This window comes from Pantherophis guttatus, chromosome 7 (genome assembly GCF_059756535.1).
Source record: "Pantherophis guttatus breed Tessera chromosome 7, ASM5975653v1, whole genome shotgun sequence".
NCBI classification, from domain to species: Eukaryota; Metazoa; Chordata; class Lepidosauria; order Squamata; family Colubridae; genus Pantherophis; species Pantherophis guttatus.
Genome location: NC_142069.1, coordinates 61,323,322 through 61,336,927, shown reverse-complemented (window position 1 = coordinate 61,336,927; position 13,606 = coordinate 61,323,322). Strand labels below are relative to the sequence as shown.

At 38.6% G+C, this 13,606-nt stretch overlaps 1 protein-coding gene across 3 annotated transcripts in view; it reads left to right on the top strand.

Annotated features, from left to right (window-relative positions):
* Positions 1-12,908, top strand: part of SAMTOR (S-adenosylmethionine sensor upstream of mTORC1) — a 36,944-nt gene extending 24,036 nt beyond the window's left edge. For 2 of the 3 annotated variants that reach the window (XM_034431005.3, XM_087873284.1), the window contains exons 2-5: positions 7,118-7,259; positions 9,225-9,389; positions 10,660-10,774; positions 11,222-12,908. In XM_034431005.3, coding sequence (XP_034286896.1) covers positions 7,118-7,259; positions 9,225-9,389; positions 10,660-10,774; positions 11,222-11,851 — 1,052 coding nt within the window. In that variant the 3' untranslated portion in view covers positions 11,852-12,908. Of the gene's footprint in view, positions 1-7,117; positions 7,260-8,195; positions 8,237-9,224; positions 9,390-10,659; positions 10,775-11,221 lie in introns of all 3 variants that reach the window. The other variant, XM_087873285.1, reaches the window with a different exon arrangement.
* Positions 12,909-13,606: the final 698 nt, after the last annotated feature.

The window sequence follows — 13,606 nt, the reverse complement described above, 5'->3', positions numbered from 1 at the left end:
GGCTGGGCCCCCTCCTGCAATGGATCCGTCCAACTGACAGAACGCAACAGGCCTTTTTAGCATTTTTAGTCTTAGGCCCATCTTTTCCACCACTTTCGGGCTGATTATGCACCTAATGCAGCCCTAGTAGGGCTAATATCTGCGCTTGTGTCCCTGTGGATGGCACCCTTATTTCTACGGGGATGAGCATGGGGCCCTCTGTGTGATTCACCAGATCATCAGAGTCGGAGTTGGAGTCCGTCCCGCTGTCATCGTCAGTGGTCGGAGTTCCCAGCTCACCCTTGTCTCGGGGAGCGAACTCAACAACTTCTCCTTTCAGGGCGGTGCTGCAGGTTTTTGCGGGTGTTTTGTCGGCCTTCCTTGGTCCCAAACCAGTGGTCTTAGGTACAGGTTTGGAGAAACACTCGGCAGCCCGATGTCCTTCCTTCCCACATTTGAAGCAGGTGAAAGGCTTTGACTTTGGTTTGAATTCCGCCTTCCTTTCAGCCATCTTAGATGCTCCTTTACGATGGAAGGAGGATGACAGGTCTCCAGCACGCCCCCCTCAGAGTCGGCTTCGGGCCAGCTCGATCTCCACATCCTCAGCGGCCATATACCAACTCTGCAAATCTTCAGGGACCTCCCAGCCTCTACAATCCTTGTATATCTCTTCATTCAGCCCATCTTTGAAACTCTCCAGGAAAGCCACTTCTGACCACCCTGTCATGTAGGGTGCCAGCTCGCAGAATTCTTGGGTGTATTCTGCCACTGATCTCCGGCCTTGCTGGATGCTTTTCATTCTAAGTCTCACCTTCCGTTCAGCTAGGTGGTCTTCAAAACGCCTCCTAAGAGCTCCCATGAATTGGCTGTAGTTTCTTAGCAAAGGGGAGTCTTATTGTGGAGGACCACCATCCAGTCAGCTGCGGCTCCCTCTAATATTCTCGTGACCCATCTCACTCGAGCAGCATCTGACAAATAGTCCTCCCCCCAATCCTGCATGTGGTTCCACACTTGAGTCAAAAAATAACCCAAGGTCTTCAGATTCCCATCATATTTCCCGGTTAGGGGGGGGGATTTTTGGTTTTTTACGTCTGCGGGGGGGGGCCTACAAGGCTGGGGGTCTCTGTCAGGGCATTTATTAATCCCATGTTTGGCTCTGGGACTAATTACCCTGGTTTAGAGTAGATGAATCGAGGCTTATTCCTTGTTGCAATAATCTGAAAAGAAACGCGAGGAAAGGTTTCTAATAAAACTCATTTATTTGTTATAAAGAAAATAAAACACCTCACTAACTAAGAAAAGTTAATTGTTACGTTTTTGAAAGTAATTCTTGCCGGCTATGTGAGCCGGACCTCTGGCAAGAGAACAAAGGAAAGATGGTGTGAAGAAGCAAGTGAAGGAATGGAATGTGGGTGGATACGGAAACACGTAGCTTACTGATAAGAAGTTGGCAAAGCTACGGAGAGTCTGACAGTCCAGAAATAATGAGCTCAGCTGGTAAATAAAATAACGCAGTGACAGTCTCTGACTTGTTGCATCCCTCACTTGAGCTCCCGAAGTCTGAGATGTTCTTTCCTCAGCTTCCTCATCTTCTCCCCCACAGGCTGTTTCTTCTGGCTCCCCTCTGGGGCCGTCTCCTCCCTTCTCTACAGGGAACCCATAAGACTCACGGGTTTTCCGGCTTTCTTCAACATCACAGAGGACTTGTGATGCCTGTGCCAGCATGAGTCTTTCCTTTTGTTCTTGCAGCCACACCGCCTCTCTCTTACGTGGTCTGGAGCTGGTTACTCCCTGGGGGGTCCCTCCCCAGTCCGGCAGCCTTCCTACTCGTTTCGACCATCTGGTTTCCTCAGTCTCCTCTCTGAGCCGGAGTTTCCTCAACCATTTGGCAGTTTCTTCCTCTGTTTGAAATGAAGGCATCGTAGAGCCCGATGCTCCCATTTGTGCTTTTTCAGCTTCCTGATCTGACATGATCTGGATCACAGTCCCCTCGGTGGTTATCCAGGATGACTGGAGTGAGCTTAATGTCAGGTGTGCTTCCTTCAAAGTCCAGGAAAGAATGAGCCAAACTCCATATTTTATAGAGTAATGTACTTTTACTGGATGATGAAATGAACGCAACCAAAGGAAAGCTGAAACTGAAGCAATAGGCGCGAAAGTTGCATATAGAAAGCATCCCCTCCCACTGTCCATCATCAATCACCCAATCCAAAGGTCTCCCAGAGGTCAGGTGGAAACACGTCTGGCATCGTCATCAATCAGGAACGCGATGACAGTTGACCGATAGCCACTTCGGTGGTTAGGTTTCGTTTCTTCAAAATCCACCAGCTTGCTTCCCTCCCCCACGCTCTTCCCTCCCCCGTTTCTTATGGCAGCCAAAGCAGAAAGTCGGAGGCTGACAGCTCCCAGTATTTTCTTTTAAACAGGTATCTCTGTGTGTCTCTCTCATCTCTTTCTTTCTCCCCGCCTCTCTTTCTCTCCTTCATCTCTCTCTCCATCTCTCTTTCTCCTCTCCCGCCCAGGCGGTGGCAGCGCACCTACCGCACCATCGAGTCACGATAGGTGGGCGTGGCCAATTTTTTTTTTTTACTTTTAAAAGCATTGTTTTCTACAACCTTAAGAGGCAGAGGCTTTTAGAAGCCTCTGCCAATCAGGCAACTCAGCTGGGCTGAGGTTTTTAAAGGCATTTTTTTCCCTACAACCTCTTCGGCAGAAAGGCCAACTGTGCGAGGAGTAGATGGGAGTGGTGGGGCGGGGGGGGGAGCAGGGCAGGGGGTGGGGCTGAATCCCACCACTGTCTGGGCCGGATACATTGTGTTAGCAGGCCATACACGGGCTGTAGTTTGATTGCTCTCACTATCAGAAAATTTCTCCTTATTTCCAGATTGAATCTCTCCTTGTTCAGTTTCCATCCATTATTCCTTGTTTAGCCTTGAGGTGCTTTGGAAAATAGGTTGACCCCCTCCTCTCTATGGCAGTCCCTCAAATATTGGAACACTGCTATCATGTCTCCCCTGGTCCTTCTCTTCTTTTCATTAGACTAGCCATGCCCAGTTCCTGCAACCATTCCTCATACTGTATGTTTTAGTCTCCAGTCCCCTAATCATCCCGGATGCTCTTCTCTGCACTTTTTCTAGAGTCTCAACATCTTTTTTATAGTGTGGTGACCAAAACTGGATCCAGTATTCTAGATGTGGTCTTACTAAGGCTTTATAGAGTGGTATTAGTACCTCATTTGATCTTGATTGTATCCCTCTGTTAATATAATTTAGGATTGCACTAGCTTTTTTGGCTGCCGCTGTACACTGCTGGCTCATATTTAGCTGGTTGTCCACTAAGACTCCAAGATCCTTCTCACAGTTTCTGCTATTAAGCCTGGTTTCACCCAGTCTTTTGGTTTTTCCTGCCTAAGTGTAAGACTTTACTTTTCTCTACATTGAATTTCATTTTGTTAGATCGGGCCCAGTGTTCAAGTCTGTCGAGATCCATCTAGATCTTGAGACTATATGGTGTTGGCTATTCCTGCCAGCTTAGTATCATCTGCAAATTTGGTAAGTTCCCCTTCTATTCCCTCATCTAAGTCGTTTATGAAGATATTGAAGAGTACTGGGCCTAAGATGTGGTACCCCACTGCTTACTTCCCTCCATGTAGACACAGTACCATTAAAGACTACTCGTTGAGTATGGTTTGTCAGCCAGTTACGAATCCATCTGATGGTGATGCTATCTATCCCATTTTTTTCTAGTTTACCAAGCTTGTGGTCTACTTTGTTGAATGCCTTACTGAAGTCTAAGTATATTATGTCCACAGTATTTCACTGGTCTAGTAATTTAGTCACTTGTGTTGAAGAATGAAATAAGATTGATTTGGCATGATCTGTTTTTAACAAACCTGTGTTGACTTCTAATTATTACTTTACTTGTTTCTAGATGTTGGCAGATCTGTTTTTTTTTTTTAATTATCTTTTCCAGTATCTTCTCAGGTATTGATGTTAGGCTGATTGGTCTGTAGTTTCCTGGGTCTGTTTTTTTTCCCTTTTTTGAAGATGGGAACCACATCAGCTCTTTTCCAGTCCTCTTGTAGTTCCCCAGTGCGCCAGGATTTTTGAAAGATGTGATACAGTGGTTTTGAAATGACATCTGCCTGCTTCTTTAGAATTCTGGGATGTAATCCATCAGGTCCCAGTGATTTGTACTCATCGAGATCAGACAGGTGTTGTCTTACCTTTTTTTTTTTTTTTTTTTGCTTATTTTAACTTTTATTTCAAGTCTGTCTTTTACAGTTATGTTTTTGGTAGGTTGGGCTATAGTTGTTCTGACCTAGGCTTCCTGATATAGTAAAAAGCACATAATTAGTCCCAAAACCCCTTTTTTAAATTTTAACAGCTGTGAATTTCTTTCATTCACAGCACGTGCTGAATCACCAAGAGTTTATAAATAGTCCAACAGAAGTCTGCCACAGTCCTTCGGATAAGGCTGGTAAACACCCACCTTTATCAACACGCTGCCAAAGACCTAACTGGCAATTATCTTGGCAAGGTCACATGGAAACAGTCAAAAACGGAGCTTCAAAGTACAAACCGACACCATCCACAACGTTGCTTCTTGCAAAGGCCCACGTGCCTTTGCTCTTCCTTTATGTCTTATGGGAGGGGCCAATCATCTCCAACCCTTACTCCTTTTGTTTTAACTGTTCTTGCCTTCTGGCAGCTCTGCGCATGCGCGCACTAGGAACAGGCTCCCCCTGTTCCTCTGCCTCTCTGATGTCTGACTCTGGAGGCTCTGGAGTCCGCACATAACTTCCAGATGGCCCTGGCCCCAACTCTGCCTCCGATGCAGAGCCCTTGTCCGAGCTTTCCCCAGACTCCAGGACTGGCCCATGTTCCTCCCCAGCCTCCTCGCTGTCTGACTCTTCTACCAGGCTGCTGGCAGACCACAACAATTGTTTCTTATTGCGTGAAGACCAATGCAAAGAATGAGTTATGCAGCTCTGCTTTCTCTCTGTTGCCTGTTACTTCCTTGCTGGTTTCAACTCCCTCTATCACTTATTCTTTGTAAGAATTAAATCCAATATGGCTGTCCTTCTAGTTCCCTCCTCTACCTTTTGGACAACAAAGTTGTCAGCTAGGTTGATTAGAAATTATTTATTTTTTATTATAAATAGGAATTATATATTATTGATCATTTCTCTGCTATGATTACATTTTCAGAAAAGAATCCAGCACAACTTTCTTGGATAGTAGGTTGCTGTTCAAAGTTAGTCCTGAGGCAGATTCAGCATAGCATTTAGCAGTCTACTGTAACAAATTTTGAAGATAAAATCTGCTCTAAATTGGCCCACATAATTGCTGCACATAAATTAATGTGATCACGAACTAATTAATTTGTTATTGTGGCCAGATTGTTATTGTTAGGGAGGATAAATAAGCTTCCTTTTATCTAACAGTTTGCCCAGTATGACAACAAGATCTAGCAGTGACAGTCGAACATGGCTATGTTTTTTAAAACTGTAGGGTCACAAGAATGACAATTATTGATTTCTATTTGGCTTCATTGTGCTTAGTGACAACCTCACAAGGTTTTTTTTTTCTGCCTTCTAGTATTTCCATAAAGCCACTTTGGTGTGGTAGTTGAGTTATTTGGTATCAGTATTCTTATCTCCTCTTCCCATCTTAATCAGAGGAGATTGTGCTGGTCTAAAGACCAGGAAAGTGGGTGCAGCCAGGAAACTGAAGCTGAATTCATACGGAACACTATGAATAGATAGTTCTGAGGCCCAGGAATTAAGCTGCCTTTACTGCTTTTGCAGCACCAAGCCTAATTCAAGTTATTAATTGTCATCTACAATCAGTGGCCCCCCAACCTTTTTTTGGGCACCAGGGACTGCTTCTGTGGAGAATGGTTTTTCCACAAACCGGGATGGGTATGGTTTCCTGTGCTGCCTGGATCGTATGCGTGTGTGGAAAGGGGTTCACTCACTTGCACATCCTGGTTCCTGACAGGCTGTGGACCAGGGGTTGGGACCCCTGCTTTAAATATTTGAGGAGTCAAATACTTTTTAAAAATTTCTCTCTTGATATCACCCAACTCCTGCATTAAAATCAAGTAGAGAGGCCCAATTTTTCTTTTCACTAAAGGATTCAATTCACAGTGTGATGATAAGGGCCTTCGAGGTGGCAATTCCAAACTCTAAAACTTGTTCCTATATCTCCATACTGTTCTTTAATCAATAGCTGAAGACATGCCTATTTAGTTGGCTGTTTTTACTGAACAATTGCTTCAGCTTCTTAGATTTTTTTAATGAACTTTAATTTTTATGCTTAACTTTTTAAATAAAGTTTTGTTTTATTCTTTTGAATGCTACATGAACCTCACTGGGGAAATAGATAAAAATCTAAACAATATTTCCTTTTAAGTGGACACCCTGTGTGTGCATGTGTGTGTGTATGATGATTTTTTCACACACTGTTCAGTGGAACCAGTTGCTTCGTGATGTTCCTCCTTTGTTAAAGTCAGCCAATTTTGGTTGGCTGCAGGTGAAGACCAAATAGAGCTGTGGCAGTCTGCCATGTCAAGTTATTTGTGAATGCCTTGAAATGATAAGCTCCAGATCTCAGGCCTGAGCAATGGTGCCTTAGTTGAGCCTGAGATTTTGCACCCTTGCTATACAATCTTCAGTGTCAATTGTGCTGCTGTGATGAGAAATTTCAAGAAATGGTGGTTGGCGCAATAGTTCATTGTGTTAATAATTTGGTATGTGCAGTTTGCCTGCTAAGACAAAAATCAAGTAAATGCTTTTGATTAGAGAATTACAAATCTTTTACCAAGCATGGAAAGGAAACTTGAAGGAATGACTTCTATTTTTAAAAATACTTCACTTCAGAAATCATGGCACAAAATGTTTCCTTATCACAGGGAATGAGCTTTTTATTGATGATGTCCTAATGGATATATTCATATCTTCAAGTAAGCCTGAGAAGGAGTATAATTGTATGGATCAGTTGTTTTATAATATCATAGTACACAGTGGGTTTTGTTAAGTAGAAAATATATAGGAATATACTGTAGCTTACCTGATTACTTTTACAGTGAAGTTTTAATAGCTGCTTTCATATTATGTGTGTGTATTTTTGTTTAGTGGGTGACTTTGATAAAATATGGCGTGAACATTGTGAGGATGAAGAAACTCTCTGTGAATATGCTGAGGCAATGAAAAACTTGGCAGATAATCACTGGGCTAAAACTTGTGAAGGAGAAGGTCGCATTGAATGGTGCTGCAGGTAAATATATAGTCAAAGAAAGAAAATATTGTAGAATATTACAAATGTTTCTCAGGCTTTTTGGAAGATAGTGGGAGTACTATACATTTCCAGTTTTGAAAGATGTATTTTGCAGTCTGAGTATATGGAAAAGATGCTTGAAGAGCTCCAACTATCTACCTATACTCTTAACCTTTATTATTTCTAATCATTCTTCAGGGGATGGCTGAATGGGTCCAGAAGGTTATCAGTGTCTAAAAGAAAAAAAAAAGTAATGAAATAGAAATTTGTGAGACATTTTTGAGAAAAAAGTTCATTGGACCTAAACATTAATAGCAACTATCAACCAACTATGAATTTTCTGTTTTTAGCCTAAGTATAGCAACCAAATGATGATAATCCAGTTCCAGGTATTCTTGAATAAAACATTATCTTTACCAGAAGTAAACTGTAAATGCCCACCACCAGTTTTTCAATTACATTGTCCTAATACATTGTCCTTACTTGAGAGTTGAAATTCTGAATATATGGAGAGTTTCAATCTGAAACAAATCTGATCAAAACTCTATAGTATGTATTAGATTTAAGTTCTGCTCAAAACAAAACTTAATATAAAGATCTGTATTCAAAGAAAGATTGGGTGTTATGATGAAAGCCAGTTTGGTATAGTGATTAAATCACCCAGCTAAAAAGTGGGAGACTTGAGTTCTAGTCTCGCCTTAGCCACAAAAACCAGATGGGTGGCCTTGGGCCAGTCAGTCTTAGCCCAAATCACCCCCAATGTTGTGGGGAAAATAGGAGGAGGAAGATGTGTTGTATATATTCACCACCTTGAATTACTGTAAAAATAATAAAGTGATCTAAATAAATAAATAAAGTTGATTTTTTTGTAACCTTTTGGCTGCTTTAAGTACCAATAACTATAATATCAATAACTATAATATCCTATTAACCCAGTTGTGTGGATTAGGACTGAAAGTCGAGAACGGACGTATCAGGTAAGACCAACGTCCATTTTATTTGCAAATTTGGTTTCAAAAGTAATTTGGAGCTTGTGCATTACCCTGTGGCACTGAATCTGTAATGTCCCACAGAATCCCATACAGTATGCATTCATGCTTTCTAATATGTATATAAAGCCATAAGTGAACCTAGTTTATGAGCTCTGTGGCATAGACACAGGAATTTTGTAAAGGTAGTTTTCAATTTACAACCACAATCGGGACAAGAATTTCTGTTGCAAGCAAGGCAGTTAAGTGAGTTGCACCCAGTTTAGTTACCTTTTTTGGCACAGTTGTTAAGCAAATAACCGCAGTTGTTAAGTGATTCAATCAGCCTTTAAGGAAATCTGGCTTCTTCAATTGACTTTGTTGGAAGCTGGTTGGGAAAGTTGCAAATGGTGATCATATGACCCCAGGATGCTGCAATTATTGTAAATTACTGCTGGTTGCCAGGTACCTGAATTGTAATCATGTGACTATGGGAATGCTGCGACAGTCATAAATCCAAGGACTGGTTGTAAATCACTTTTTTCAGTGTCATAGTAATTTTGATCGTTAATGTATGGTTGTAAGATGAGAACTACCTATAGTCTTTAACTTGCAATCATATTAAAGAACTGACAGTTTAATCATTGTTTTAAATTCCTAGATGATTTAAGAAATATACTGTAAGTGTTTTCTAGAAAGAGTAATTTGCTATAGAAAATAGTGCTGAAGATGCATAGGGAAGAAAAATAATGAAGAATAAAAGGGGGAAATAATGAGGTCCATGCAATTCTACAGTACTGCATGAGTCTCTGAAAGAATTGTACAATACTGAACAGTTTCTGTGTTTAGCTTAAATCTAATTGTTAATTTTATATGCATTTTGATGAAGTATAATTAACTTACACTATTGTAATTTGGAATAATTACAGTGTTTTAAATCATGGGTGTAATAGGCATGTTTGTTTTTTAAAAAGCTATTTGCCTTTCTTTCCTTAAGTGTATCCCGAGAATATTTTCATAATGGTGGAAAACGGAAAGCACTGGAAAAAGATGAGAAAAGAGCAGCTCTTGCTACTAAAAGCATTCAAACTATCACCATTCATGCAAGTTCAAAAATGGAAGTTTCTACTGATAATTCAATCCATAGTTCTGTAATGGATGAGTAAGTAATTGTGATGTGATTATGAATAGGAAGTTAATTTTTGTAATATACTTTGAATTTATTAACTTAGATAAATAACACTTTTGAGCACTACTGTGCTTAATACATTAGTTAATTGTGTGATCTTGATTTCCTGTTTAAACCAATGTGATTTAAATGCTTAGCTTTGGTTGGTTTATATCTTCTCATAAAGCATATACAACGTTCTTATACAACCAGTTACTCTTTCTTATTAGGAATAGGTTTTATGGTTCTCTAACAACAATAAAAATATTACCATTGTTAAACTAAAGGTTTCAGAGTTCATTGGGAAAAGCATGACAATTAAACTGTTACTAATAGATAAAGTACCTCTTTCATATAGCATGGCTATAATGTATAGAATTAAAATATTCTGAAGTAAGCAGCCAATTTAGATGAAAAATATAGAATAGGCTTTTTTGTTAGAACCTGTATAATCATAATATGTATGTATGTAGCTAAGCAAAAGCTTCTTATATTAGAATTTCAAAAAAAACAAATTTTCTTGTTACATACCGTGTTTCCCCAAAAATACAGCCTACTCAGAAAGTAAGTCCTAGCTTGATTTTTACACATGCGCCCAATATAAGCCCTACCCCCCCAAAATAAGCCCTAATTAAGACCTCGCCCACTCCAGGGTGCACAGGTAAAAATTAAGCTAGGGTGAGGAAGGGTGGTGGTAGACCTGCCCTACTACTTACCTTCGGACAGTTGCAGCCAGGCCTCGCACACCTCGGCCCATTTCTTCTGCAACCGGCAAGGCTTTCCTGAAGGCCTCTTTAACTGATAACAGAGCACCAGATCGATCCAGAGCTCTGTTATTGGCTAGAGAAGCCTTCAGGAAAGCCTTGCCGAAAAAGAGGCCGGGGGCAATGCATGCAAGTGAGGTGAGTCAGTTGGCGACCCCCCAAAAATAAGATCTGGTGCCCTTTTTGGTGGAAAAAATATAAGACAGGGTCTTATTTTTGGGAAAACATGGTACATAGTTGCTAAATTGGGGGCCATGTTGCCAAATATGTATGTCATGAGCCAGAAGTTCACTGAATCTTCCATATCTTTCAAAATTTGTTTAAATAAAAACCCAGTTCAAACATTATCTTATTACCTGAAAGATCAAAAAGAAAAATATTTTATATAAAACTCGCTCATTAATTCTGAAACTGCAACATATTTACTATTTTAAATAGAATTTCCATGATTAAGATTGTGGGGAATCTGAGGGAGATTTCAATTTTTTTCTTCCACTTAGATTGCTACATCCTTCAGGAAAGATAAGATTACTTGATGTTGGCAGCTGCTTTAATCCATTTTTGAAGTTTGAAGAGTTTTTGACTGTTGGTATTGATATTGTCCCAGCTGTTGAGGTATGAAATATTAACAATCCAAAACATAAAATGTATTAGATATTCAGTGAATGCTAATCTTACAATTCCCTTTGGATTAATATCTGCTAGTATAGTTTTTTAGGTTGAAAATGAATATATTAATAAATAGTTAAGTCCAAAGTATGGACACATGACTGAAAACTTCAGCTTTACTAGTGTATATCTAAAGCCATTGCTTAAGTTATAGTGTGGTTAAAACTTGAGTACTTAGTGATGTGCCATATAGTTGGATTTAATTACACACATACATTACCTGAAACCAATGCATGCTACTTGCTTAACTTAAAAAATATTATACCCAGATAAAAATGTAATTAATTGATCAATGAAAAATTCTATTACTGATTTTAAGAATTATTTAACTGAGTTATTATCTTATTTACTTGTATACCAAGTATATCATTGCATCTATATTTCTTCCCCCAGAGTGTCTACAAATGTGACTTTTTAAACCTTCAAATTCATCAACCTCTTCAACTTGCACAGGATGCCATTGATGCTTTTTTGAAACAGTTGAAGAATCCTATTGATTCCCTGCCCGGAGAACTATTTCATGTTGTGGTCTTTTCCCTCCTCCTTTCTTATTTCCCTTCACCCTATCAGCGATGGATATGTTGTAAAAAGGCCCATGAACTACTTGTATTAAATGGATTGCTCCTTATTATCACTCCTGACTCTTCCCATCAGAATCGCCATGCTATGATGATGAAAAGCTGGAAAATTGCTATAGAATCTTTAGGGTTTAAGCGTTTCAAATACTCTAAGTTTTCTCATATGCATTTGATGGCCTTTAGGAAAATCTCACTCAAAACAACAAGTGACTTAGTGAGCAGGAACTACCCAGGGATGCTATATATTCCCCAGGATTTTAACACTGTGGAAGAGGAGGAATTTTCTAATAATTCCTGCTATATCCGATTAGATGTTGAAAATGAACAACTGGCCTGTAGTTTCATGGAACTTCCAGATGCTCCTTATGATTCAGACTCTGGAGAAAGCCAGACTAGCTCAATACCCTTCTATGAACTAGAAGATCCTATATTGCTTCTAAGTTAATGTAACAATTAAAATCTGCTTCAGAGTCCAAATTCCCTTGCCCGTAAAACTAATTTTGCTAAATTGCCATCTATTCTGCACATGAAGTGTTTACAAAAAGGAACTGCTAAAGTTTTTGAAAACTATTGCTATTTTTTGTACTTATAAATTTTAAAATGTATTCTTGTATTGAAAAATTAACATGTGTTTTATGCAGAATGGCTCATGCCATAGCATGAACAGAGTTTACTTAGTAATATTCTAGAAAGTTACCATTCTACCATTCCTTTCCAGTGCGGTGAACTGTGATTATGCATTCTCTGCTGATGTGCCCTGGTTTGATACTTTTAATGCTTTTGACTGAGATTCGTGATAGTATTTCTCAGAGGTTTGCACAAAATAGATGATATGCACTATTAAATGTCTAAAAGATATGTTTAGAAAGCTTTGTTAGCCTTGAACTTGAACAAAAGTTTTGAGTTAATGTTGATCTGGTGAGTGAAAATAACTCCAAAATGACTTCACTTAAGTTGTATTTGCAACTGAAGCACTTTCACAAAATACAGATTTTGTTACCTGTTCAAATTCAGTGAATAAAATATAATACACCTAAGCATAAACAGGGTTTTTTTAGTTATCACACAACTTGTTTATTCATGCAATTGTTTCAATTTCACGGCTTTACCAAATGTTTTTAATCAAACTAATATATTTATCCTAAACATATATAAACATTTTAAGGAATAGGAGAAAATAGAAGATTGTTGCTTAATTCTCTGTCTAGATGCCAGATTAGATAGCTAATCTTTATATAAAGATATGAAGTTCAAAATTAAGATTAATTTCATTCATTCTAGTTAAAAATGAATGATAATAGATTTTGTTTTTAAGAACAACCCCAACATTTCCATTCTTAGCTGGCTCAGAAAGTTACATTCAAATATCTAAAGATCGCTTCCTGACTTAGTAACTGATTAAATAATTTATGTTTGCAAATCTGAATGAGAATGTAGCCAGTATAATTTAAAATAAACAAAAGAAAAATGTAAAAATCAAAATAGTTTTACAGTTTCAAAAATGATATTAATATTAACCATTCATTTCAGGAATACCACTGCTTACTTTGAAAGGAAAGTGTTTATTTCTGAAATGTATTTTTTAAAAAAAATTAAAATGCTTTATCACTAACTTTCTTGCACTAAAGTTTCACAACTGACTTTTAGATTTGCTTTTTGCCTTGTGTGTTGAGTAATTCATGGTATAAACCTTATATGTTAAACCTTATTTAAATGCATTCACTGGTGAGACATGAACTAAATAAAAGACCGCAATTTTTAGCTCTGAATCAGATTAGCAAATCATTTACCCCAGAAATAAAGCAAAAGTGGGGTGTGGATGAACTATATATATATATATATATATATATATATATATATATATATATATGTATGTATGTATGTATGTATGTATGTATGTATGTATGTAGAGAGAGAGAGAGAGAGAGAGAGAGAGAGAGAGAGCTAGAAAGCTTGCAGCCAACATGCTACATCTAAGCAACTTTTTAAATGGCCTTTGAATAAAAGTATATGCTAGGCAAACAAAAGTTGCCTACTTATAGTTAAAAGTTTCTTTTAACTAGAATTTAAAAGTTTTCTCCTTTTATATTGTTGGACTAGTTTGAAATATGTTAGCTTTATCCCTCTTCCCATAATAGTGTTTCCTGTTTACGTATCTAGAATATGCATGATGTACTGTTTAATTAGCAAAAAGTTCTCA